The 26,318-nt window shown below is 45.9% G+C and overlaps 2 protein-coding genes across 13 annotated transcripts in view; both read left to right on the top strand.

Moving 5' to 3' along the window:
- The window catches only part of ING4 (inhibitor of growth family member 4), a 16,940-nt gene extending 1,289 nt beyond the window's left edge, over positions 1-15,651 (top strand). Inside the window, exons 1-9 of one of the 12 annotated variants that reach the window (XM_035894510.1) lie at positions 13-159; positions 2,634-6,280; positions 12,501-12,572; positions 12,754-12,920; positions 13,116-13,230; positions 13,553-13,661; positions 13,973-14,120; positions 14,524-14,585; positions 14,813-15,651. In XM_035894510.1, coding sequence (XP_035750403.1) covers positions 6,241-6,280; positions 12,501-12,572; positions 12,754-12,920; positions 13,116-13,230; positions 13,553-13,661; positions 13,973-14,120; positions 14,524-14,585; positions 14,813-14,852 — 753 coding nt within the window. In that variant the 5' untranslated portion in view covers positions 13-159; positions 2,634-6,240 and the 3' untranslated portion in view covers positions 14,853-15,651. Of the gene's footprint in view, positions 1-12; positions 317-2,467; positions 6,281-11,598; positions 11,782-12,500; positions 12,573-12,753; positions 12,921-13,115; positions 13,231-13,552; positions 13,662-13,972; positions 14,121-14,523; positions 14,586-14,812 lie in introns of those variants that run through there. The other 11 variants (XM_035894512.1, XR_004842049.1, XM_035894511.1 and 8 more) reach the window with 11 other exon arrangements.
- Positions 15,652-26,124: 10,473 nt separating this feature from the next.
- The window catches only part of LOC104126532 (acrosin binding protein), a 14,928-nt gene continuing 14,734 nt past the window's right edge, over positions 26,125-26,318 (top strand). The window contains exon 1 of the mRNA XM_009639118.1: positions 26,125-26,149. Within this exon, the coding sequence (XP_009637413.1) occupies positions 26,125-26,149 (25 nt within the window). The remainder of the gene's footprint in view (positions 26,150-26,318) is intronic.

Below are 26,318 nucleotides of genomic sequence, written 5' to 3'. Positions count from 1 at the left end.
CGGGAGCCCGGGCCCGCTGCGGTCTGTGGGCACGCCGCGCTGCCACCGGCGGCGAGCGCCTGGGTTGTTCCCGGACGAAGGAGCCCGGTGCGGAGCGGCGGCTTGGCTGTCAGTGGCTTTCCCGGGATAAACTGCAGGGCTGGTGAAATAAAGCCGAAGGTAACTTTTGTATCTGTAGGGAGGTGGATTCGACAGATTCCTTCCCTGTCGTTTTAAAAGTGCCGTCCTGTTTTGCTGGTCAGAGAAGTGCTCTGTAAATACTTAATGGAGTTGGTGACATTACCTGAGCCCTCCTACGATATCATCCTGCCTTAAGGTGCTTATAACCTTGTCAAACTCAGACCTCTGCGGAATAAGACCTTGAACGTGTGTTTTTCCCCTGTGTTCTTAAAATAGTAGACTGATTAGAGGAGGTTTTTTGAAGGAACGTACTAATGGGTTAAGATGTAGTAACCTGTTCTTTGATGAATGCTGTTTTCACATTTTCTTTCTGATCTGGTGTCAAGACTAGAAACGAGAGCATGGTGATGGGGTGATGTGTTTAAAGCATGGTAGTACTGGCAGCGTGTCTTTTACTTCACTATAACTGACCAAGTTAAATCTCTTGCCATTTGCATATGCTTGGAAAGATTGGAGCTTGGTTCTTCAGTAATTTCACTACACCAGCTTTCCTCCCACTCAGAGCTGATACGGTGTTGGTACAGAGACAGAGGATCTCATTCCTTGTGTCTGCAGTGCTCCTTTTGTCATTAGGAAAGGAAACCTCTTGTGAATTAAATTAAGGAAGTTCAAGAACCATAATAGATTTCAGTGGAAGCTGAAAAGAAGCTGGAAGTGAACAGGCAAGGATCTAGGAGCTGTGAGGAATGGGGGTGCAAAAGCCAGGAAGAAGAGTTGGGTGAGGAGGCAGACTGTCAGAGAGGAGCAAGGATTGCTGAGCAAAGGTGCATGCTCTTCTGCTCTTCTCATTCTGTTGTAGAAGATTGCAGTTCACTGAGGCTACTCAGCAAAGATGGCCAGGAGCTGGGAAAATGGGGGCTAGACAAGAGGGGAAGGAAGCAGATGGACAAAGAGTAAGTGCGTGGGGAGAATGCAGGGCTTTCTTACTGGGAGAGCATAACTGTATTTTGAGTAAGAGCTGCAGTGTGAAGATAAAGGAGTGAAAGACTGGGATTTGCAGATGTTAGGCAGGGATGAGAAAGATACAGTGCTGAGTGAGAGGTATGGTAGACACCAAGTCGGAGAGAAGGGAAGCTGTAGATGCACTTGGTGGCTAGAGAGTACTCCCACCAAAGTCAAACACTTCCAGATCTCATCGTCACTGTCAGCTAAAATCGATGAACCCCCTGGAAGCTCCTCTGTTCCCCTCTAGTACAAGCATGCAGAGAAAAATTACAAACTCTTATTTTCTCTCTCAGCTGTGTGGTCCTGCATGGATGCATCTCCTGCTCATGCTGTTGAAGGTGGATATCAATGTGGTGGTGTAGACTGCCATTTTAAAGGTGTTTTGTTTAAAAAAAAGTAATGTGCACAATCTAAAAGTACTTTACAAAAATCTGGCTACAAAGATGTCAGGAAGAACAAAGCAGTCTTTGCTGCAATAGTTTAGCCTTTTTTGCATACACTTAGAGCTCTTAAGGACTTTTCAGTTTTGTCTGGTGTCCTGTATAGTATATGCAACATTACTTCCCTTTGTTAACTAATTGTAGGACAGTTGGTGTGCTTAATCTAGAGTTTCTTTCAGAAAAGCTCATCATATGAATTGTAATACTTAGAGTCAAAGAGCATCCATCTCAGTCTTCAGTAAATTAGTTTGCTGATAGGCTTTCCTGTCATGGTTTTGTGACTTTTGTCTGTAGTTAATTTTCACAGTTCCAATATTTAGTCATTGCACCTAGAACGCCTTTTACCTGCCATGTTGAAGTGTCCCCTTATTAAAAGTTTCTTCCCTGGTGTCCTGGTTTCAGCTGGGACAGAGTTAATTTTCTTCCTAGTAGCTGGCATTGTGCTGTGGTTTGGATTTAGTACTAGAAGAATGTTGATAACACACTGATGGTTTTAGTTGTTGATGAGCAGGGCTTACACCAGTCAAGGACTTTTCAGCTTCCCCTGCTCTGCCAGGTGCACATGAAGCTGGGAGGGGGCACAGCCAGGACAGCTGACCCCAACTGGCCAAAGAGGTATTCCACACTGTATAACATCAAGCTCAGTATATAAACTGGGGGGAGTTGGCTGGGGGGCAGTGATTGCTGCTCAGGGACTGGCAAGACGTCAGTTGGTGGGTGGTGAGCAGTTGTATCACTTGTTTTTTCCCAGGTTTTGTTTCTATTAGTATTAGTATTATTATTAAATTTATAATTAATATTCTATTTCAATTTTTAAACTGTTCTTATCTCAGCCCATGAGTTTTCTCACTTTTGCTCTTCTGATTCTCTCTCCCATTCTACTGGAGGGGGGAGGGTGAGCAAGTGGCTGGGTGGTGCTTAGTTGCCAGCTGCAGCTAAACCACAACACCTGGGTAGATTGTAATTGATTAAATCTTAACCTTCTTTCTGGTAACTTAGCAAAAAAAAAAATTTCCTGTGATAACTTATTTTTCGGTTTTCTAATTAGCCGTCTTGTTCTTCTCCAAGCCTGCTCTAATCTTTTGACATCCTACTTGAAGTTCTGACTCTGAAAATACATACAGTCCTTTAGTAACCAGTCTTCTTCATAGGTACTAACTAAAGAAGTCAGGTTATCGTTCTTGTGTTGGGTATGCCCTTATCCCTGTTTGCCATTGCGTTTCAGCTCGGAGCTCATATTCAGGTAACTATCTACCATGATACTGACATGATACAGTCTTTCCGTTTCTTAGAAATGCAGTCCAGCATCCTTTATCCATCAGTTATATTGCTCATTCCTAAATGTGTTACCCTCCATAAGACTTGATGGAAAGTACCTGTTTGCAGCCGGGCTGTCTTTTGCTGTCCCAGTGGTCTATTCCTTCCATTCTCGTTCTTCCAGTCTGTAACTCACTTCCAAGCAACTGACTTTTCTTTTGTTGAATTGAGAACTGCTTTGTGTGTGATTTGCATGAGTAGTGCAGCTGCTGCTGATAGTTCTCTGTAATGCATTCTAAAGCCTTATGTAGCTGTTTAAAGTACTTTTAGTATATCTTATTTTGGTGGGTTTTTTATTCATTATGCAAGGTACATTCTGATGTTACATTGAGTATTTGATGCAAGCTGTAGTTTAATGACTTTTAAAAAATTATTTTCACTAATGAAATGTATATTCTTACCAAAAAAGGTCCAGTCAGGCAAGTTTTTTTTAACACTTAATCTACATTTTCACCCTCGTTTATTTCTTTGTGATGATCTCAGATAAGCTATTCCATTTCTTTTTGTGCCTGCCTGACAGCATTCAGTTTCCCCCTTGCTCCTTCCTCCCCCCCGCCTTTTTTTTTACATTTCAGTATTTTAAAAACAATTCAGTTTTAAAGTAGTTCACTAATGTTTCAAAACTTCCTAAAAATTGATACAAATAAATAGTCCAGAATCTTTGGTCAGCTCTTTTAAAAATGTCTAATATTTACATTTACTTCTTGGAATGGAATACTTTTAGTATTATAGTGCTAATGCAGACACATTTTTCAGTTGATTTTTTTTTTTCCTCCCACAGAGTTTCTCTTTCATATGGTTTACTGGATGGATCTGCTCAGGGAATGAGTGAGGAGTGTGTGATGAAAGAGGGCAGTTGTTTGTAGGACCTCTTCAAATCCTTGAAGAAAGGAAGGTGTATAATGAATTAAGTGAAGATTGTAGGAAGAAAAAAAAGTGGCCTCATGCTTGAGGCAGTTGAATACCACTCTGACAAAGTGAGTTTGATGTTTGTGTTTATTTTGGGGGTCACGCTTTTTACAGGTTCTCCTTGCATAGATTATGAGTGAAAATTTGTAGTCAGAGGAGCAGATGTGCAGGATGCTCATAGCTGCAGCTGAAGTCTGCTCTGAACAGATAATTTTGAATAGTCAGGCTATGTAGCATTTTTAGATGTTTCAAGAGTTGTGTTTGTAATTAGCTGGCCGCCCTGGCCTTAATCTCCTTGCCTCAGTAAATCTCTTGACCTTTATTTTATTGGTAAGGGAAGTGGGATAATCCACAGCGGCATTGTGAAAAAGCATTCTAATGTCACAGTAATGAACACCTTGGAAAGCTGATTACCAAGGCAATTTTCAGATTGAGGTTTGGGTTGTGTGTGTATGACTCTGTATTGAGCAAAGAGAATAAAATAAATCTTTGAATCACTGCTCAGTCACTGGAAATGAGAAATGCCTTGTATGAAAATCTCATGCCGTTAGGTAATTAAAAACTATATGTTAAAATGCACGAGTGGTCTGACAAAGCTGTCAGCCTCAATTGTCAATTAATAAATTTTTAGTCCCCTACTTTGGACATCTAAAGTTCTTTTCCAGGAGATTTTTTGTGGAATAGCCAAGTTAACAACAGTTCTGTTAGTAAAAGGGTTCTTCGCTGTTTCTTAGGTCTGGTATTTCAGTAGCTTTCAGGTCCTTGCTGTAATGTGAAACTGGGATTAGATGTGCCCTTGCCTTTGCTCTAACCTGTTAATTGCAAAGCATATCTGTCTGAAATGTGTTATGCTCCTAGCAGATGTTTTTGCAGCAGAAAAATATGCACGTTCCTTCTGTGCTGAGCATCCTGAGAGAGGAACTCCATATCTTGTCTACTCTGATCACCTTCCTTCCTTCATCCTACTGAAGCTGCCCCTTCAATGACTGCACTGAGCCAAAGGACTCGGGGAAGGGGAAGAGGAGGAATGTTTCTTGTTCCAGTTCTCTTCCTCCCAAGTGTTTTTCTTTGAGTATGGCTCTTTTCTCAGTTCTCTTCAGTGGCTGAAGTTAAGCATAAAAAGATTTCCATTTCTTCACATATTGTCTTCCTTCTGGTGTCTAAACCATTTTATGCCTGCTTCTGAGGGGAGAAAGCAAGATACTGAAGTGCTTTTCCTCACGCCAAGAAAGCAGTGCAACTTCAGTAGGGGAAAAACTATGGGTGTAAAGGAGTTAGAGATGTAGAAAGCAAGGGAGGAAGAATAAGAAGGAAGAAAACAATGTTTTGTGATGAGAAGATTGCATGTGCATGAAGACTTACTAGAGGGGTTTGTGCTTGCTCAAACTTGAGTTACTATACTTGGCTCAGTAGTTGCTCTGGTACTGGGTTAGAAATACTGTAGTGGAGGCTTTGAGGGGGAGAAAGGAAGGGTGACTAATACAGATTTTCCAGAAGATGAGATGCAAACCCTGAGTTTTCTTCATGTTTGGAATTTTCAAGAGGATCACAGAGCTTCTTTGTAATAGGCATCGTTGAAGTATATTCAGAAAACAGTCCCAAATAGTTTTCTACAAGTCTGCTTATATGTCACTGCGCCATGAGTGTAGGGATTATCTTTAAAGTAGAGGGAACTGCTGTGCAACCGCATATATGTTCTACCATCAATGCTTCCCTCTTTACACACTTAGCAGGTATCAGAATAAAGTGAGCATACCCAGTGACAACACACAAGTTTATCTTTTGTGGCAACAGAACCAAGGCGTGCACCTCTCCTCAACAGTCTGGTGCCTGAATTTATTATGTAATGACCTCTCCGCTCACCTACCTATGCTCTACTGCTGAGGACATGTCTGCCCAGTTGCTCGGATAGCTAAGGTGAATGGAAGAATCGTGTTTATGGGTGTGCTTTCTGGACCAAACAGCACCTTCCCCGCTGGTTCCAGCCATCACTGTCTACCACGTGTGTTCCTGCCTGGACTGATGAGGCTGTTGCTTTATTTGCCTTGGTGAATGGGGAGCACACGTTGTTCCAGTTGGGAAGTGTGCACCAGACTGGAAGGAAGTTCAAATTTCCATATGGTTGAGCTGGTCTGTTACTGAATAAATGTCAGCATAAAATGTTGGTGAGGAATGGTAACAAAACAATAAAAAAGTGTTGCTATCATCTTCCCCCACCCCAAACCTCCGACGAACTAGATTCTGGCAACGTTTGGTCTAAATTAGTCCTAAACACTTGGGAGAGCTATCAGCCAAGGGCTAGTAACCTTGGTCATCTTAAGAGGTAGAAGGATGTCACTGGCCTGTGTGCTCAGATGGCTGCTTGATACTCATTCCGTTGTCTTGGAGGCCACCAGTCAGGACCTGTTCCAGAGGCAGACACTAGGACATACCTGCCTCAGTGAAGAGGATGATGGGGACAACAGGCTTAGATGAGGACTCCTCAGCTGGTAAGTTAACATGGTACTGTGTAGTAATTTTTTTGGGTTTTTTCCCCTTTTTTATACTGATTAGGGAGGCATCAAGTTTTCCTTTGCTCTTTCTATTTGCATATGTCAGTAGGCACATAGATTTGCACCAGTTCAGGGCTTGTCAATACTAGAAAACTTACGCCAACACAGAGCAACAGGGGCAGCATTACACCCTCTTGAAAGTCATTTTCTTTCTCCTACAACTGACGTGGGAATGTCCTTTCATTCCTTGATAATATTAGCTAACCCAGTAAAATAGGATTATTCTTTCATAATAGCTATATCTGTCTGGATTTTCCTCTGTATAGCTTCATCAAATGAAAGCATGATGTGTATCGTCATCTTAATACTCTTAGAGGACATATGGCTGTGATGTCAGAACTTGCTGTAGGCTAGCCCTTGATTCTTTCCCAGTCCTGGCTGCATTCCAAATTCCCCAGCAGTTTTTATCTCTCACTTTACCTACTGTCATTGCTCCTGTCCCCTCCCCAATGTAGCATGTAGCCATACCCCCCTGTTGTTGCCTCTAAAGTTTCTCACATCATACTTTAGATATGCAAATCTCTTAATAAATTGTTTCTATATTCAGCACTGGTTTAGTGTAGTGAAGGATGCCTTTCACCTTACTGAGACATTGGATTAGTTGCATCTGTGATGCAGCATACATGATCTATGGAAAATTACAAAAGATCTCACACAGGGGAGAGGATTTGGTGATTCACAGGCATCATTTGTTTCTGTGTGAAAGCTACTGGCACAGCCCACACAAACCTAATACGTTCATTATTGTTAATGACCAGTTTATATAGAATTGATTTTGTTATTGACTGGTATTTTTATCAGAGGTGACACAAGATGGCTTTACAAGACAAAGCATCCTGCATTTTCTCTCTGTTTCTTCATTTACCCAACAGCAAATCCAATGTCACCATTTTGGCAAACAGCTCTGTGATCTCTTTGGTGGTGGTCCCTGCCTTTGGAGATCTGTGACAGGCTGGAAGTGCCCAGAGTGATGCGAGTCTCATTTGACATGTCAGTCTTCTAAGTCCTCCAAGCTTCTGAAATCAAGGTTGATCTTTAACACAGCAATAAAGATCCCTTTTCTGAGACTTAACAATGTTGCCTACTGTCTTGGCTGTGGGTTATGTAGCACTGAACTAATGTAATAAGAAAAAGACAAAGAGACCTTCCCTTCCTGAGGAAAGGGTCCACTCTTTGGGGGAGTATTAGTTTCTGTGGCTGTTACGTTGACTGTCGTTGCTGCCTGATACTCTTTCTTTGGACAGTGCCTGAAGTAGATGCACGTGCGTGGACTAGTGTGCAGTGCACTGGCCCAGAGCCTGGGGTATATCACATGGCCACAAAATTCCTGGCTGCCTGTGGCTAAGTCAGTCTACCATGCACCCAAGTACCCCATTTGTAAAAACGTCGGTGGTAGGGGTATCCCTTACAGAGCTGTTGTGAGCATAGCGTTGCAGGCTAGGATGCGTATATTGCAGTAGGGCTGAGCCATACATGAATAGAAAGGTATATGTTATGCTCGTGCACCAATTTCAGTAAACTATGTAGGAGGATAAATAATTAGCTGAGAACACAGGACAGAGTAGAAGCAGCAGTTTAAAAGGGTTATACCCTTTAAAAGGAGGGATTGAGGGATATAAAAGACATCTTTCCCCCTAATGAGGAAGCAAGGCAGCTCCTCAAGATTGCTGTAAGCCAGTTGCCCTGCAGTATGCTTCAAATGCTACAAAATAATGAGAATCACAGGGTACCTGGAAGTCCTATGTGCTTCCCCTGCAAGATCCCAGCCAATTTCCTCTCTCAGGGGGCAAAGAACTTACCCTCTCGTTATGGCAGTCCCTGGCACAAGCAGGATTTTTTTAATTACCTTCAGCAATGTGGTGTTTAAAGTGTTTGCTGAAATCTGTACTGTTCAATAAAGCAACCGTGGTTATGTTTCAAAATGTATTTTCACATTTTTTTTAATAAATTTAAACGTGCACCTGGACTTGGTGGGTGAACAGATGTCTCGGGAAAGGCACCATGTATTTGTCTAGTGCTTGGTGCAAGGGATCTCTTCTTAGGAATTTGGACGTTGTCACGGTACAAACCCATTGTTTGGCACAGTTTGTGGGAGAATGAAGCACAGTCTAAGTTACCAGGTTGTGTAGGCTCGCTCTGTGTGCGTGTATGTCAGAGTTAACATCTGAAGCAGCTGAAGTTTAAATATCAGTTGCCTACGCTTGACACCCCACATGTGTTTCTAAAGAGAAATAAATAAAATCATAATAATTGGAGGGGAAGGAGGGTGGTGATGGATCCTGACTTTTGGAGAGTGAGAGTGCGTGCTTCTCAAGGGACGAAGCAGCATGGTTATGGATGCCTGCAGAAGAATGAATGGGAGAAGGAATGGTGAGGAAAGTGGAGAATAAAGGAGATGAAAGAAGAATGGGGGTAGCAAAGGGATAAGAATTGAGGAAAGGAGAGACAAAGGTGGGTGGAGAGACTTCTAGCTTGTGATACGAAATGAAAACAAGGTAAGAAAAGGAAAGGGTGGGAAAAACTCGATGAGAGACCTGCGCCGATGATTTTCAGGGTAGTTGTCCTGCGACAGGAACGAGTGGGGCACAGGGGGGCTGTGCGTGGATCTGTGCAGATGGGCACAGTTGCGTTAATGCCAGCCCACGCTTTGGGCCAAGCTGCTGGCCTTGCTAGCACTTTCTTTGCTGTACGTCTTCACCATCCTCCTCTTCCTCTTTTGCTGCCACACCATTTGTGTGGAAAGAGGCCCTCACTTTATTTTCCTGTCACTTTGTTGCCTGTCTGGGACAGAGCGACTGCCCTTCACTGCCTTCTTCTCTAGTCATCAAGGATGCCTGTAGGGTGTTTTTTCTTTACTATGATCCGTTCTGGAATCTTAGGATTATTTGCATATTTTACAATAGATAGTATTTAGTTGTGAAAAGTTCAGGTGCCTCTTACAATAATAAGAAAGAGCAAACTAATTGTAAAGGAAGAAGGAGACATTCAGGAGGAAACAAAACTACATAAATAACATGAATATTTTTAGAAAGGCTAGGGGAAAGTGTGTTGTGTTAGTAGGAATGAGGAAATGGAAATTATTTTTTTTTTAGTGGGACTGTTAGGGTGGTGATGTCTGATAGCCAGCACGGCACAGGCCAAGCAATTTCAGCATGTTCTGAACCACTGTGATAAATTTTGTGATGCAGGGCATCACTTCCCCCCCCCCCCAAGGGTAGACAAGAGCTTTTGAGTTAAGCTGCAGATAGTAGAATACTTCCCCATGCTTAGATAAACTATATACCATACAAATAGTTTCTTGCTCAGTTAAAACTTGCTTAGCTGCAGCTTCATCTTGTTATGCTTTTTGTGCTTGCCAAACTCTCTCTGGATCATAATTTTTAATGTTGTGCTCGGTTTCTTTCCACTTTTGGTTGACTAGATGAAGCATCTTTATAACAGTTCTGATTCTAAAGTTGCTGTACTGTCACTGTACTGTTTTGTTTTCTCCCAATTTATTGACGAAGCAATTACAGAATGTTGGTCTGATAATAGATCTGCAGAGTGAAACATTTTGCTGGGTTTTTAGGAAATCATTTTGCTGGTTTTAGCAGGGAAGGAACTCAAGTGACAGGGGTTTGTCTCATCAGTCCCCGCGGAAACCTGCCCAGCTAACGAGCCTCTGGAAGATCATTGCTCCTGCGTGCTCAGCCGCTTGTGTCTGTGCTGAGCCCCTGCTAGGCCAGAGTGGAGCTGGATAACGCCCCTCTCTGCCCTGCCGAGAGCTCTGGAGGCAGGGGGGCCACTGGCCTGGCTGAGGGGCTGGGAGGAGAGGGTCTCTGAAGGAGGGAGATGGCCCAGGCTGAAAAGGTGAGACCAAGCACATAGGGGTAAAGGGAGGGCAGAGGCTTTCCAGGCATTAGTCACAGGTGGTGGCAGATTTTTACAGTAGCAGCCGTAAAAACTAGAGCACAGTCCCTTTCAGGTTCTGCAGCAGAAGCAAAGTCCTGCCTGAGTCTTTCCTGCTGCTAGAACATCGCTGTGAAACGTGGCCGTAACCTCTGTGGGGTTGTTCTGCCTGGAGAATAGCATCCTACTGCGTTTTGTCCTAGCTCAGCTGCTCGCTCTATCTAAAAGGTTTCTAGCCCTGCTGAGGGAAAACTGACTGTATCTGGTGCAATTTGTGCTTTCACCGACTTTCCTTTTTAGAAGAGAAAAAGAAATGACATTAATCTTTTTTTAAAACCACAAAGTCAAGAATTTAGAAGTCGTGATCTTCCAGGATTAATAAACTCGGTGTAAATTTGACATACTATGTGCAGTGCAGAACAGATACCGTTTTCCTCTGGAGGATACCTGTCTCGTCTTCTGCAGGGGATGCTTTGGAGAGGAATGAAAAGTAGCATGCTGCAGTATGACCCACGTTTCATTTGCTGTATGAGTTGAAAGGTTTGGAGTTGAGGAGGCTGGGGATTGCAGGAAGGAAAAAGGCATGGTCTTGAGAATCCCAAGCTGGATTTCATCCCTGCCATAAGTTCCCTTTGTAAGCAATGCTAATTTTCAGGATTGTCCTCCTCATTGTCTTCTGAGATGCTTTTTTGAGCCATAGGGATGTAATCAGGTAGTCGGCTGCTTGAACCTTGTGTGAAGTCTGTTGTGCTGGACAAACGCGGAAGTGTCCAATTTAGGAATGTGCAGACAGCCTTAATTTTGCTGCTTACTAATTTTTTAAGAATTTGATTTTGTCAATGAACTGTCCTTGAATGAAGGGGGGGCGATGTTTATCTGCTGTGTGATTATGTATCTGGGTACTTAAGGACACCTACTATCTGAGCATTTTTCAGATGTTTAAATTAGAAATGGCAACAGAAATCTATTAAAGCAATAGCTTGTTTACCTACAAGGATTCTGTATGTAACTTTCTATATTTGTGAAAAAAAATAAGTTAAAGGAACAGCATCTGAGAACAGTGATACCCAGGGTTGGTTTTACCTCTTACAGGAATTAATTTCATGGCCTATGTGTAGTACTTGTTAAAATCTGCCTCTCGCATACAGACCTTCCCTGCCGGCTGATTGCATTTCAGGGAAATGGCTCTACTGTAGAAACATGTGACACTGAAAATAGAGGCAGCTGCTGGGACTGATGTATGAGACAGATTTGATGATGGGTAGACACACCTTCATTTACACTCTCTGTGTGTTGGAGAGTGGGTTTAGGAAGCAGACATGCTTATGTTGTGTTTCTGAAGAGCTTTTCCCCCCAGCTTTTTTTTTTTTTTTTTTTTAAAAACCTGCAAGAGATTTTTTTTTTTCTATTAGGTATGAAGGTGGCAACAATCAAGCTTGGACTTCAGGTTAATGCAGTGACACTAGATCTCAGTTTGATTAGACAGGCATGGCAAAATGAGAATTGTTTTTATCAGCTTTGTCAGTTGAGCATCTGGTAATGCCTAGGGGGTGAGTAGCATAGCGCATTGAAAATTAATTGACTATCAACTTCACACTGCTCATTCAGAGCCCTACAAACATTTATTATTCACAATGTATAGCACCATTCCAGGTGTTGGACAGATCACACTGAGATTACGGTGCAGAAGGCAGAACAAGGAACACGTGACAGAGGGTTAAGGCTGCTGTTCACTGCTCCCCATCCTGCCTCAGACTTGCTTTTTGGCTCTGCACAAAGCGTCTCCTGTCCCTTATATGTAAAATTGATGCCCTAAAACAGACTCACTTTTTAGTGAATTAGCATTTGATCAACTTTAATTTTTACATCCTTGTATAGAAATAACTAAATGGCATTATTTACAAGCTGTTGTAGTATTTTTTTTCATTACTGAATGGAGCTCGTGGATGGATATGTTGTATTATAATGACTCACTTCATTACAAATTTTGTTTTTCTGCTTTCTTAATGTAGGCCTTTCTGCATAGCAGCTGTTTTCTGTTAACTAGTATGTATTATATAGCTATGCTCCTGGATTAAATATATCAAGTTTTTATAGCCTCTCTCCTCTGGAGTTGACAACGAATGGAGGCACACGAATGTGTACCAGGAAAGGGTGTTGGGAATTGCTGGGCTTGTGTATGTTTTGTTGCCAGTCAAGTTAGCTTTTTTCCTGCCTTGGTGTTGTGGACAGGTTCCTGACTTCTCCATGTATCCTCCTTTCCCCGCAGGTATTGAGAACCTGCCATTTGAATTGCAGAGAAACTTCCAGCTCATGCGAGATCTGGATCAGAGGACGGAAGGTGAGGATTAGAGATGGTTCTAAGGAAGCGTGCAGCTTGACCAGCTTTTCTTTCCTTTGCCTTTATCATGGGGATCTCAGGGCTGGGGAGGAAGCCTGCAGTTGCTCTGATCCTTCAGTCTCTCTTAATGGAGGGCAATGTAGTGTGTGTGTTTATGTATTTAATGGTAAACTTGTTTCAGACCTCAAGTCAGAGATCGATAAGTTGGCCACGGAGTATATCAGCAATGCACGGACTTTGTCTTCGGAGGAAAAACTGGGGCTTCTCAAGCAAATCCAGGAGGCCTATGGGAAATGCAAGGAGTTTGGGGACGACAAGGTTCAGCTGGCTATGCAGACCTACGAGATGGTATGAAGGGAAGTTTCTAGTGCTTATTATATGAAAGACTGTACTAAAGCCCCCAAGCCTGGAGGGCCCTGATCTCTCTTTTTAGGCCCTTACTAGCCCTTGCTTCTCAGCTCTTAGTGCAAGCCCTGTGCCCTCTCCTCTTTGCCTTCCTGGGCTCTGTTCTGTGGTAACTCCTGGTCACTGTCGCCTTTGCAGGTTGATAAGCACATCCGGCGGCTGGACACAGACCTCGCTCGCTTTGAAGCAGACCTGAAGGAGAAGCAGATAGAGTCAAGTGACTATGACAGTTCTTCCAGCAAGGGCAAGAAGAGTGAGTACCACCACTGGGCTGCAGATTGATACAGGAGGCAGCCAAGTGACTATGGAAGTGGTGGGGATGAAGGCAGGCACTGGAGTGGTACAGATCAAAGACTGTTACGCTGGAATCTGAAGGACAGGTAAAAAGATGGTGACCTGGGCTCTTCTTGTGTGAGCATATTCAAGGCCGCTAGATAAAATTAAGATGGGGTGCATGGCCCAAAGCCAATATGCACTCTGAAGTAGGAGTGTATTTTAGTGCTGGAGAGGTTGTTACTATCAGGTGTCTGTTTTGATGGGGTGGCAGATGCAACACCTTTCTTTCTTCTTACCAGAGGGCCGAGCCCAAAAAGAGAAGAAAGCTGCCCGTGCTCGCTCTAAAGGGAAGAATTCTGATGAGGAGGCACCAAAAACTGCCCAAAAGAAATTGAAGCTTGTCCGCACGTAAGTGTTTAAGAGATTTGCGGGAATGAGGAGCATGACTGCAAATCAGACCCAAGGGAGGGCTAGCCAAACTTCCCTGCAAAGGATCTGATCCCTATCCAGACCAGACAGCGCATCCCCTGCCCCTTCTTGGGAAGCAAGAGGAAGGAGACCTTTTCTTTCAGGGGAGCATGGCATGAAGGGGAAAGCAGGTCACTTCAGTGGAGCTGGGTGTATGTTCGCCTCTGGCAAACAAGGGCATTGTCTTGGGACACATGAAGGGACTCTCGAAGCCAGTTCTTTTGCTGACCTACTTTATTCCTGTCCTGCAGTAGCACAGAGTATGGGATGCCTTCGGTCACCTTTGGAAATGTGCACCCTTCAGATGTATTGGATATGCCCGTGGACCCCAATGAGCCTACTTACTGCCTCTGCCACCAGGTCTCCTATGGGGAGATGATTGGCTGTGACAACCCAGATGTAAGAGCCTGCACTTGATGGAAATGGGGGAGAAGGGAGCAGGGAGAGGCTTGCACAGAAAGCCTTGTCCTGCGTGGGTGGGGCCTGATAGAGCAAGCAGTGACAGGAAGAGGGCTTGCCTCAGATAGTTTGGAAGGGCAGAGGGGTAGCTTGCTAGGGCCCGGTAAGTGCATCTTTCTTCAGGGTTTTCCTTAAAATGACAGGTTGTTTTCTTGCCCCCACTCTTAGCAAGGGAGGAGGAGAGTTATTGCTAACAATGTGTAGGTTGGGTGTGAGTCTTCATTCCCTGATCACTGCTAGGGATTTAGGAGTTTGTGATCAAATGTTGGGAAGCTTCAGTAGCCCAGAAGCAATGATTTCAAAAGAAAAGTGTTCTTTAACTGACTGCTCTCCATCCCAACAGTGTTCCATTGAATGGTTTCATTTTGCCTGTGTGGGTCTGACAACAAAACCAAGAGGAAAATGGTGAGTGAACAAGCAACCTGGAGGGCCCCCTGGTCTTTGGAAAGGGGAGGTCCTGGGTGGCAGAAGGGCGAGTACTGTATGTACACACTTAGAAGCCCTCTTAAAAAGGAAAATTTGACTTAAGGCTTTGTCTGGGACCTTGGAAAAGGTCCTTTGGGACTGTATGTTTGAGGTTTGAGGTTCCTGTCATGCCCTAAATTCTGGCTTTTTACTTCCTTTTCTACCAGGTTCTGCCCTCGCTGCTCCCAGGAGAGGAAGAAGAAGTAAAATCCCGTGAGCCCTCAGTACTGCTGCAGGAGCTCTCTTCCCCCTGCCAGGGCCTCATCACAGCTCCCCCAGCCCTTGGGGCCTTGGCTGGGGGGAGTCTTGCCCTGTTTGTGGTTTGGGCCATCCCTGGAATGGTGTGTACCCTCACGGTGGTTCCTGTGTGTTCTGTATCCCTGGTTGCTTCCGAATCCCTAAGGGAGACCCTCTCTGTGTACTATTCCAAACAGGTCTCTGAACCTCAAAGGGAATGAATGAGGGCACCAGGGTAGCCACCAGATTCCCAGGGATTCAGGTAGCCCCTGATTTTCCTTGGCTTTCCTTCAGCCTCCTCAGAGTTCATTGCCTACTCTCTGCTTAGAGAACAAGGCTATGGGATGGGGGAAGGAAAGGAGGTAAGTCTTCAGCATTTTAGGTCTTTGATTTTCCTGGATCTTTCTCAGGAGAGAGGGAGTAACCAGGCCACTTCTTAATCTAGTGGGCTGGTTGAGAGACTTAAAGCCTAATGTACTCCCTGTCTTTAACCATTCCACTACTGGCATTGAGCAGCCTCTTTTTTTGGGTGAGAGGAGGAGAAGGGAGGAGCATTTAGAGCTAGCTTTGTCTCTCTTGTTCCTGGGGTAAACCTGCTGGTCTGGGAAGCACATTGTGTGAAGGAGGAAGAATTTCTGACCACGTGGGGAGAAATGGCTTGACCTAGCCTGCCTTCTGGCTCCAAAATTCTCCCTCCCTTTTGTGCAGTGGGGCTTCTCCATTATGTTGATGATGGGAAGTTTTGGGGATTCAGATCCCACTTGTATAATACAGAATTAAATAAAGTTCATTGAAACAAATACTGTGTTTGCCTTGCTGTCACCTCCAAAGTAAACTGTGGCAATTGGTCTCTTCAGTTATTCCTTCTCTCAGCTGTGCTTTTATTGTAAATGATGAATGTGGTACAGCGTCTTCACGTAACAATCTTGAACACTGTTAATAAGTGACTTTCTGCCTAAGTCAGGCTTAAAAACATACCCAGTACACTTGCAGAAGGTTACCAAACTTTCTAGTGGCTGTGAAAAATACCTGCTCCTTCAGTTGTGCCCCCACAAGAGGGTGGACATTGATTCAGATTTTTGGTGGATTGTTTACTTCATTAGTTCTCTCAGACGAGGCGAGGTGGACGTTGTAGAATGCCAACCCTAACTGTGGCTGTTGGGCAGCACAGCTGACAAAATAAGCCATCAGGACAAACCACGTGCATCCAAGAATGTGGATGGGTTTTGCAGATATCCTGATGACTTGCTCCCCAGTGGGTCACTTTCCCCTTGGATCACCTTGTTGCCAGAAACTCCAGCTGTTGTCACTGAGATAATGTTATGGTCCAAAACAATTACTGAAGACACATTTCCCTTTGTAGCGTCTGCAGGGAACTGTGAGGAGATGATCCATACTGAAGCTGCCTTTTGTCTGTTCCATTGGCATGGCCTGGGGATTGATGAGTTTGAGTCTCTTCTTCCTGCTTGTTCTCTGCTGTTCAGGAGGGTTTTAGCTTTTCACTTGAGACATGAAATGTTTTCCTCACATAGATAGCTTGAATGAGGATCAGTGGAGCATTTTTGTTCTTGTAGTCATGAAGCCAAAGCTCTTCTAGGGGTTCATTATTAAAACCTTTCAGAGGACTCTGTAGGTGGAGAACAATGCTACTCTCACCTTGTAGTTGTAGAGGGACCCTGTCCAAGCCATCAGCTCAGAAGCTGGTGTTAAGTCTTCTCTTCAAGCAAATTAGCACTGAGTCAGCCCTTGCTTTTACTTCGGGAAGGGGTGCTCAGGTTCCCAGTTTGTCCAGAAAAAAAGAGAGGCAAGTTCTTACCCAGACTATGTCTCATATGGTTTGTGGTACCGCTGCCATGGTCTGGATCTCAGTCCCAGGTTGTCTTAAACCATTTTCCTGGGGTTAAACAGAGAGGAAGTAAGTCCTGGAAAATGTTGGTTATGTGCATGATGCAGTCTTCATAACAGGAGATGCTGCGCCATCATCCAGTGGGTGAGAAGGCTGGGGCGGGAGAACAGATTTGTTCAGCTGGGGTTTATCCAGGTACCAGCTGGGTGCTCAAATAACAGGACAAAGGGAGGATGTTGTCCAAACTTGAAAATGGGCCTTGGGCAAAGTGCGAGGGTGACAAAGGATGCAAACACTCGTCTAAGTGGTTTGGTTTTGATGGGATAGGACGCGTGATTGCAACGGCCACCATTAGCAGCAAGCTTCCTAGGAACTTCAGGCTAGAGAGGTGTTTGAAGTGGTGGCCCAGTAACGTAAGCCACTGCTGATGAAGGATCGGAGGTCTATAAACGCATGTGGTGTGATGGGAAAGCCGTGTGAGTGGGCAGGGGTGTGTTGCACACCAAACCAGGAAACAAGATGGCCCATTGCATAGGTGCTGTTTACCGCGCAGGAGAAACCGTTCGGGGTGGCTCTGGTTTAGGATAGGCATGCGCTGGGTCTTCTGGAGGATGCTGAAAGGGGGAGGCAGACCAGAATGCTCCTGTTTTCAGGCTAAAGCTTGGGCACAGGGTTACCATTGTGCTTCTTGGGATGCCGAGAATCGGAACATCCTGATGACTTTGAATGCAAAACAGATGAGAAACACCTAGGCCAGGTTCTGATTCAGACCCAGAAAATGGCAGGGGGTGCTAGCGGGAAGCTCCACTCACCCCCCATCCTGCTGCTGCATCCTGCTTCTGTCTGATGAAGGGGTGCTTCAGCCAGCAGCGTGGGGCATTCAGGGATGTTGGTGGCAGCTGAGGGAATTCTCCGGAGAAGACTTACAGGAAGAGGGAATTTACACAAAAATGCAGATGAAAACTGAGGATTTTTAAATGGCTTACAAGTATAAATGCAAACGAAAGGACATTAAAAGCTAACCTTGGAAGAGAGGGAATAAGGGCAGTAACTCTGTGATATTTAATCACTAAAGGGGGGGGGAAATAATCGAATCAACAGAAGCTAGAAATTACAAAGTACAAGAATGAAGCCAGTGGGAACAAAGCCTATGAGCGACAAGGCTAGAAACATAAGCAGCTTTTTTTAGAATGCCTTTTGTTTTTGATATAATTGAACATGGCACATGTCCATTACCAACTGCAGATAGCAGAATTGTTTGTAATGAGAGGAGGGGGAAGTGTTCTGTAAATATTTATTCTGTGTTGGTGCTGGTGTCATCTGGGGATGATGTACTTCCTAGGCAAACAGTAAGGAGGATTTTAAATAGCATCTATTGGGGTGAACGCTTTTTTGATCCTCAGTCTTCATTAGACGGTGTTTGTCGTCCTGTGAAAGCCACCCGAAGGCATCTGTGGTCTGCTCTCTGACAGTCTCTGGACTGCAAGGGAAAGCCTAAAAGGCTGGAGAAGAGCCAGGTCTGTGCTGGTCCTTAACGAGGTTGAGAAGGCTGCCGTAGCAGTCCAGATGTGAAATACAGAAATGGCAGTTAAGCAGATTGCTTTTCTTTAAAACAAGCAAGAAATCCATGCCAACAAAACAAAATCAGTTTGACTGGAAGGAGTAAAAAAGGTAAAAAATTACTTTACTTGTTTTTTGTTTTTTAAAGATCACTGTTAATAGTTACCTGTATCACTGTTAGCGGTAATGGGATCTGAAAGGTCTACTTCACCTAGAACTGAAGGGCTTAAAAGAGGGGATACACAAAGTAATCATGAACTCCTTTAAAGAAGTGGCTAGCTTGCAGATTTCCTGGAACAGCTGTCAGTCCAACATAAACACTTTCTAAAATGGAGCTGGAGAAATTGCCCTTTTAGAGTGATTGGAAATAACCTGGTTGGTGAGTAAAGTCAGGTCTGAGTTCCAGGAAGCTGGAGCCATACAGCACAACAAGAGGGAAGACTTTTGCCAGCCTCTTCAATATTTATTCATAATATTTGGTCATGCACACAAGTGACCAGTTTATCTTGTCCTGCGGTGATTGCCCAACTTCGGGCATCATTCCTAGGTAGCAGGGCAAGCAGTGGTTGGGCAAGGCTGTTCAGCAAAGTATTCCCCTTTCCAGTGAGCAGGTACCCTCAGCAAGATCCTGTCCCCCGCGCTCCGCCACCGCCATGGCTGCTGCGTGATGTGCACAGAAACCATCCCGGCCACGACCATCGCCTCTCACCAGTGGGGCCTTCTTCATCTGTTACAAACACAGCAAGTGATTAAACTAGCCCCATAGCTCAGCGACATTCAGCCTTCAATTCAGCGCTCTTAAGATATTATTTACCTAACTATACGTTCAGAGCCATGTGGTCGACAGTCTCTTACTGCCTGTTAAACAGGCTGTGTAAGGCTTCTGTGCTTAAGCAGACTATTTGAGGCTCGATCATAGAACATGTTTCAGCAATACTTAGGTTATCGGGGATGAATTCTTATGAGGCAATTAACTGCATATAAATATATGTACCTTAGAATTGGAAACACTGATTGGAAGGTACCCTCAGAGGTCATCTGGTCCAGCTTCCCCTTCAAAGCAGGGCTGCTGTCGGTCCTAAATCAGGTGAGAGGTATGCTGGGTAGCAAAACGCTCTGTAGCAGAGCACGCTAGGATAAGGAGCAGCGGCTGCGTGGCTCCAGGTTGAAAGGTGATGTTGCCAGAGATCTTAAGGCTTCAAATCAAGATTTGAATGCTTGCCAGAGATCTCAAGTTGGCAGCAGAGAAGAAAAACATTCCCCGGAGAGAACTTGCTTATACTGGCTGAAAATAAGACCAGGTCCTCTCAAGATGTTTCTCATTGCAGATATGCAGGTATACATTGTCAAGAAGTCGTAGTTACAGGTGACATCAGGATTGCTCCCCTCTGAGAGCAGGGGTGGCACTTCCTCCGAGTCCCAGAGAGGAGGGATACGAAGGGTATCAAGTTATTGTCTTGGCTAAGCGAAGCTTCAGCCAAAGAACAGCAGGGGGTTGCGGTGACTAAGCCCAGACCACGATGCAACCACGGTGAACAGTCCTGTGCGAACTGGCAAACAGGAGCGCTGGCGTTTCATTTCTCCTGGAGCAGGGCAAGGCACGCTGGTCACGTACCAAAGCGCTCATTGGTAAATCGTTTAACATAGCGTGATTACCCAAACTTCAGTGCAAGCTGAGATTGAGGGCTCTGCACGAAGCAGACCTGTCTGGTTTGACAGTTTCTGAGCCCTCGTCCTTTGTATAACCAACCACGGAGTCTACCTTTTCCCTGCCCCATGAACCAGGAGGACAAACTGTGGAGATGTGGACAAGCTGAGCGGCAACACCTGGGGAGCATGTGATCCCCGGCTGTTGTAAAGCAGCGGCAGTAGGCAAGGAAGACTGCAGCATTTGAAGAGTTAAAGACTAATGGAAGGAAACAAAATGCCCTATCATTCTTTCCAAAGACAACTGAAGGAAGTTTCTCCAACTCCGTTGCCTGGTAGTTACAGTATTAGAAGAAACATAGCTGGTTTTATCAAATAAAATGCATTTAATTTATAAAAATAGTCAAACATCTTGATTAATTTATGCAAACTTATGTTTATTCTTCTGAATACATAAAGAAATTTAAGTCTCAGTTTAAAAAAGACATCTTTGCCCAAGTCTTAAGGACAGGCAAACCTGTGACAAACACTAAGCTCCTAAAGCCTACTGTGAAAAAAATGCTCACCGAGTTGCCCGCTTTGGTCTGGTCTTGCAGATGTACAGTTTAATTTCAGTGGTTTGGGTTGCTGCCATTGAAGGAATAACACATTCAAAGCTGAAAACCAGGCTGGGAGGAGAAAAGGCTGGAGTTATTATTTACACATTGACAACAAGTGAGAAAAAAAAGTGTGAGACCGTGAGATTTCCTTGTTCTGAAAGCCCGAAGGATCCAATCATTGGAAGAACCCATTTAGTTACTACAGAAAGATTTAGGTGGGAAGAGACTGCTCTGGAGCTCTGTAGTCCAAGCTCCTGCTCACACTAGGGCTAACTTTGTGGTTAGATCAGGTTGTTCTTGCATTAAACCAGCCTGCCTAAAAAGACCAGAGCAGTTCACTCAAGCATGCTTTTACGAATTCACTCCATTTTAGATTGTATTATTAATTCAAGAAACCATTTTTAAATGCTGTTTTTGCAATCAATTAAATATTCCATTTTCTAAATGACAAGTAAAAAAATGCTTCATTCACTATTTCCTAACAAAATAAAATGTAAATTAAGTATCTGAATTAATGCATGTTATAACTGTACAGTGCTTGTATAAATGTGAATAGATTAACATATCCACCAAGTTAAAATGAGTGCCAATTCTAATGTAAAGTCTATATTTATCAGCATATTCGCATAGTGCTCAGCCAGTGACAGTAAATCTACAAAAATAAAGTACAACTGTGGAATGAAGATTATTTAACCTGTGATTAAAGCCAGCAATTCATATAATTTTGGTTTAAATCAGCATGCTCTAGTGCTTTTGTCTGTGGAGATGAAGACCTCAGCCCTTCTCTGAGTGGGCTGGTACCCACATCCCTTCCCACAGGGCCGTAGCTACCAGGGTGAAGGTGTTCAGCATCAGGCTCTTCTACTGAAGTAGGTTCTGCTTCATGGAAGACCTAGGCCTGAGCTGGAAGAGGACCTCTGACTTGGCTGCTGTGCAATGGCCCTGATGGCTTCTTGGCTGGGCTGTCCACTCTTCCATTAGTACCAGATGGCAGCTGATCTTAGCAGCCCAGGCACACTCCTGAGGTGCAGCTCCACATCCTCCAGATGCAGCACTGGAAGACATCTAAATCCATGTCCTGTAGGCGCTGGGGTAGGGACTGCTGTCTCAGCCAGCAGCTTCGTTTTCCCACATCCCAGACTAATGGTGTTCCCATCTTCCACCTCTCCTTGCCATTCCCCCACCAGGCTGTTTGGTTTGCGGGCAGACGGCTGCCCTCTGCCTCTGAAGCTGGTTTTGCTGGTGACTTTATGGCCGCTGGTAGGGCTTGTGCTGTGCACGCAGACGGGGCCGGTGCCCAGGGGCATGGGGAGGGGAGCCCAGATGTACGATGGGCAGAGGGTTGTAGGTGCCAGCGCTGTGTTAGCAGGGAGGCTCCTCTGTGCATTCCAACGCCTCGCATGAAACGGAGCAAAGCTGCTCTCACTCCCAGCTGCTGCACCCTCAAGTGAGAGCCAGCAGTGCCACCAGCAGAGCTGCAGCCGACACGGAGCCAAGGGCACCTGCGCAAGCCAGAGTTCCTGGGAGCTGCCAAATCATTGCTTGGTTGCTGAGACCGGAGCAAAACCACATGCCCTGGGAACTGGGATCTAGCAAGAAAGTGAGCCCGGTGGGCAACGACTGAGAGGGGACCCCAAGGAGACCTGGAGCCATTGCTGTGGAATGTTGTCATCCATGGAGGGGAGAGGCTAGAACTGCGATGGGATTTGGGCCCCCTTCTCTACCCATTCATGGTGTTGCCGTTGTCTTAGGTGTATGTTTTAATAAATGAAGGTACCACAGTTTTCCCTTTCCTTTGATGCTCTGGAAGCAATGCCTAACCTGGTGTGTCTCAGGGGCTCTGCTGGCCCCTTCCTAAGTCCTAACAGCTACACAAGCAGAATTGCTCACTGCCCCGTCCACAAGCAAAGAGCTTAGTGCTTATTTTCTAGCAACATATTGATGTGCAAACATATTGCAGTTAACAGCACCATTATGGTTATACCAGTACTCTGATTTTTCACTCCAGCTAACACAAGAAAACAGATTTAGGTATTTTTACCAGAATTTCCTTTGTTTCCTTTCTGAAAATCACTTCCCTCCCTCCCCCCAGCAGGTGGTTTTGGAAGCATTTTTCTACCATCTCTGCTTACATTTCAAATTAAGACAAATGCTTTCTATGGATGCTGCTTGACAAGGCACTGAGTCTAGAATTCACACCTAATCTTTGTAGCCTCCACCTTCATGAGTGTCTTAAGCTGATCAGACATTTTTTTCCCCCTGTCCCCCCCAATTTAACTCACAGAGATGGCACAGTCTAACAAACATTGGCCATCATGCCGCCTTCTTCAGTTAAGTGCTCTGTGTGCCTGAGGAGCTTTTTTTCTTGGCAGGTCAGGCTAGCGTGCATGTTGAGGAACCATGCTATGCATCTCCATGACCTGGCTCCACAGTCACCTCTTCCCTGTTGTCCCATTGCTCACTAGAGCCAGGGCCCAGCTCAGCATTGTGTTGATACAGTGAAGTCAGCTTCTTCTGGCTTTATTTGACATCTCTAGGCATGGCCCTTACCTGTCCTGGGCTGAGGATTATGCCCTATACACCATGCATCTGCACAAAGTAGAAGAGAAACAAAGGGTTGGGGAATTGGATCAGCATGTCACGTCCAAGATGGTGATGGTTTTGGGCGCTCACCTTGATCTTGTGATGTTTTCTATCAGTCTGATGAAGGAAGGGTCAATATAACCCTTGCAGCAGAGGAAGAAGGGTCTGTGAGCCACGGACCTGGGATTTCTGAGAGGTTTTCAGACATGGCTTCTTGGTGGTGGTGTTTGTGGTGGAACATGCAGAGCAGAAAAAGTACTGAGAAAGAACCAAAGTATTGAAGACAAGAGCAAGACTAGCATGGAAGAGGAGCCTGTCTGCCAATGGTGGTCCCTCACAAACCAGACAGGCTCTTCTGAAGCTCAGAATCGACACAGCAATCCAATAGCAACATGGAAAATGCAACTCCTTTCCTTCTAACAGCAACAAGTTGTTATCCTGCTGTTACACGTACCTACTGCTGGCCTCAGGCATGCTGTAGGCCTGGGGGTTACGGCTGCATGCTCGGCATGGGCTGGCACAGGAACATCATCTGCAGGAAATGCCATTTTGTGGGGGCTCTGAAAACAAGGTTGCAAATCTGCTTCAGTGCATGAATTATACAGCTTGTAATGAGCCATGGGTAGTACCTTACAGGTGACAAGTTAGCCCTCAGAAATCAGAAAATACTGGAATTAACATCGCCCCTGTACTGCACATCACTGACTGCAATTGCTTGACACCGCAGTAGGGAGTAGACTGCCCCCCATCTTGTTGCACTGATGCCTCCTGTCCAAACTACTGTTCCTCCTGCCCTCATCCATCCTGCAAAGATGACTCCTTTTTTGCGGAAACTTAAAGCGCAAGCGCCCTATAGCCAGTCGGCACAAAGAAAGCTGAACAGCACAGCAGCCTCCCAACCCTGCTGAGCTCACGCCGCAGACTAGTTCGCTTCTGAATGCACTCGTGGACCGTAAGAGTTCCCTGAAGGATTTTTGACAATCTGAACCAAATCCAGCGTATGCCACAGTGCTTGAGAAGTGCTAAGTAGCCAACCTGTCCTCACATCACTAACCGCCTTCTTTCCAAATATAGAGTAGCTCCTTCACAGGCATTGCTACTAGAGCATCAACCAAGGATGACTTCTTTGACAGCTCCTTCATCTTCTGCCTTGTGTTTGAGTTCTCAGTGTATGTGCAGGGACTCTGGTCTTTTCATTCTTGTTTCCTGTTTTCACACGCTGTAAATCTCTTGCTGGCACATGTAGACGCAGGCCACGTAGCCAGCACCTACCAGACATTAATAACACTGCATGACATGCCATCTTGGTGTGCTTGGTCTTGCACATGCCTAGACCATGCATTTCCATCAGCCACTGAGGTCAGCACTGAGTTCCCCTGGGAAGCTGCGCACATCAGGATGACAGAACTCAGCCTGGGCTCCATTGCCACTGGGGAGCAGAGGGGATTAACAGAGTGGGGGAGCTCAAGGCCCTGGAGCTGTCTCAAATCAGTTAATAATATGTCTCAAGCTAAGCAATGGAAGACCAGGAACTGGCTAAAATTTGCAAGCCCCAGCAGTATTGCCTGTTTTAATGTGAGTGGCAAGAGCCATCTGGAAAATGTCTCTTGGTCACTGTGTTTCTAAGAAGCTGCAAAAGCATCCTAAAATTCAATGCTGCTGTTAAATGGTCAGGCTCCAAGCTTCTCAGACATGTTACCTTCCAGCGAGGTCTCTTAGAGCAAACCACAGCCTGTCTCCTGCAAGGAACCGCAGAGCTACATCCCGTTGCCAGGCGCAATGGACTGCATGGCTGCGGTGACGCGAGCGTTCACCTTGATGACCTGCAGGGCCACTCAGGGTGCTGGCAGGCGATGTGTCAGCCCCGCAGCCACAGCACTCTGCAGCTGTGGCATGCAGCAGAGCTGCTCACATCTCGCAGGATTTGTGACAGAAGTGACTTCTTCAGCAGCATCCTGCTACGCTGTCAAAAACTTCATCCGCTTTGCCAGCAGCTCCTCTTTGGTTCTGCAAAGGTGTCATTTCCCAGCCCACCTGAGGCTGTGGGGTGATGCCATGGGTACATGAAGCAGCTATGCCACCCTGCATTTTGCTTACGGATGCAGTTCTCGGAGCTGCTGTGCCAAGCATTTTCCTTCCAACCACCCTGACAGCTGCTTGCCTGTGATGGTTATGGCCATGTCTTTCCCTGTCAGAAAGTGCCCAGCCGCGGGGAGCACTGTGTCGGCTGCTTCTCCATGGGGTACACACGTGGGTCGCTGCATCTATGCCCTGCACTTCGGTCTCTGCAGTAAGAGCCGGGCACAGGCACATGAGTGTGGATCTCCCTCAAAATCAGCCCTGTGGGGTTCTCGGCACCTCTGCACCAGTGGTCCCAAAGCCTCTTTCGCTGGCACCATTCCACCTTTTGCCTGGGAAGGTTTTAACATGCAGAGAGTGGCGCTCAGGGCACCCATGGCCAAGGCAGAGGAAGACCAGCTGGTGCTCCTGGGACTCGCTGGGGGCTCAGAAAGTGGCACAGCTGCTCAGGAGCGATCAAGCCAGCTTCCCACCATGTCCTGAAGCAAGCCAGGGCCGGGACGCTCCCCGGGGAGGCACAGGGTGCATCTCGGTCCCCGCAGGTAGAACAGAAAGAGATTTTTGTCCCCTTTCTCCTGTGGAGGAGCACAAAATACTTTGGGGTGCAAGGTACCTCAAAGGTACCGCTTTCGGGGTACCCTCAGCTTGGGCAGCAAATGCTGTTGCAGGTTGTTGCCAGCCACCACCATGTCCCCGAGCAGAGAGGGGAGCTCCCAGGCTCGTTCTGCTCCTCCTGCTTGCCTTGTTCCCATGGCCCCGGCTTCTTCTTTCCTCGTGGGATGCCTGTCTCCCCTCACACCCCCCCGGGCCCCTGCCTCAGCTCCCCGCCGTGCTGCCTCCCCAGCCTGGCTGTTACGCTGTCCCCTTCTCATTCCACCGTTGCCAGGGGCCACCAAGCAGAACAGGGGTGCTGGGGCCCGGGGCAGACATGTTGAGGCCGCCCTGCCTGGTGGGTGAGTGACCCCCGCCTGGCCCCTGCCCACCCTCCTGGGGCCACCTCAGAGCCTGGGGGCTGAGGATGGAGGGACACCTGGAGCCCCTGCTGCTGCCACCCCCTGATCCGGCTCCCCACCCCTCACAAGACCCACTGGCCCCACCAGCCCTTGGCTCTGCTCCCCTGGG

This window comes from Egretta garzetta, unplaced genomic scaffold (genome assembly GCF_000687185.1).
Source record: "Egretta garzetta isolate BGI_Z169 unplaced genomic scaffold, ASM68718v1 scaffold85, whole genome shotgun sequence".
NCBI classification, from domain to species: domain Eukaryota; kingdom Metazoa; phylum Chordata; class Aves; order Pelecaniformes; family Ardeidae; genus Egretta; species Egretta garzetta.
This window is presented reverse-complemented; position numbering and strand designations above follow the sequence as displayed.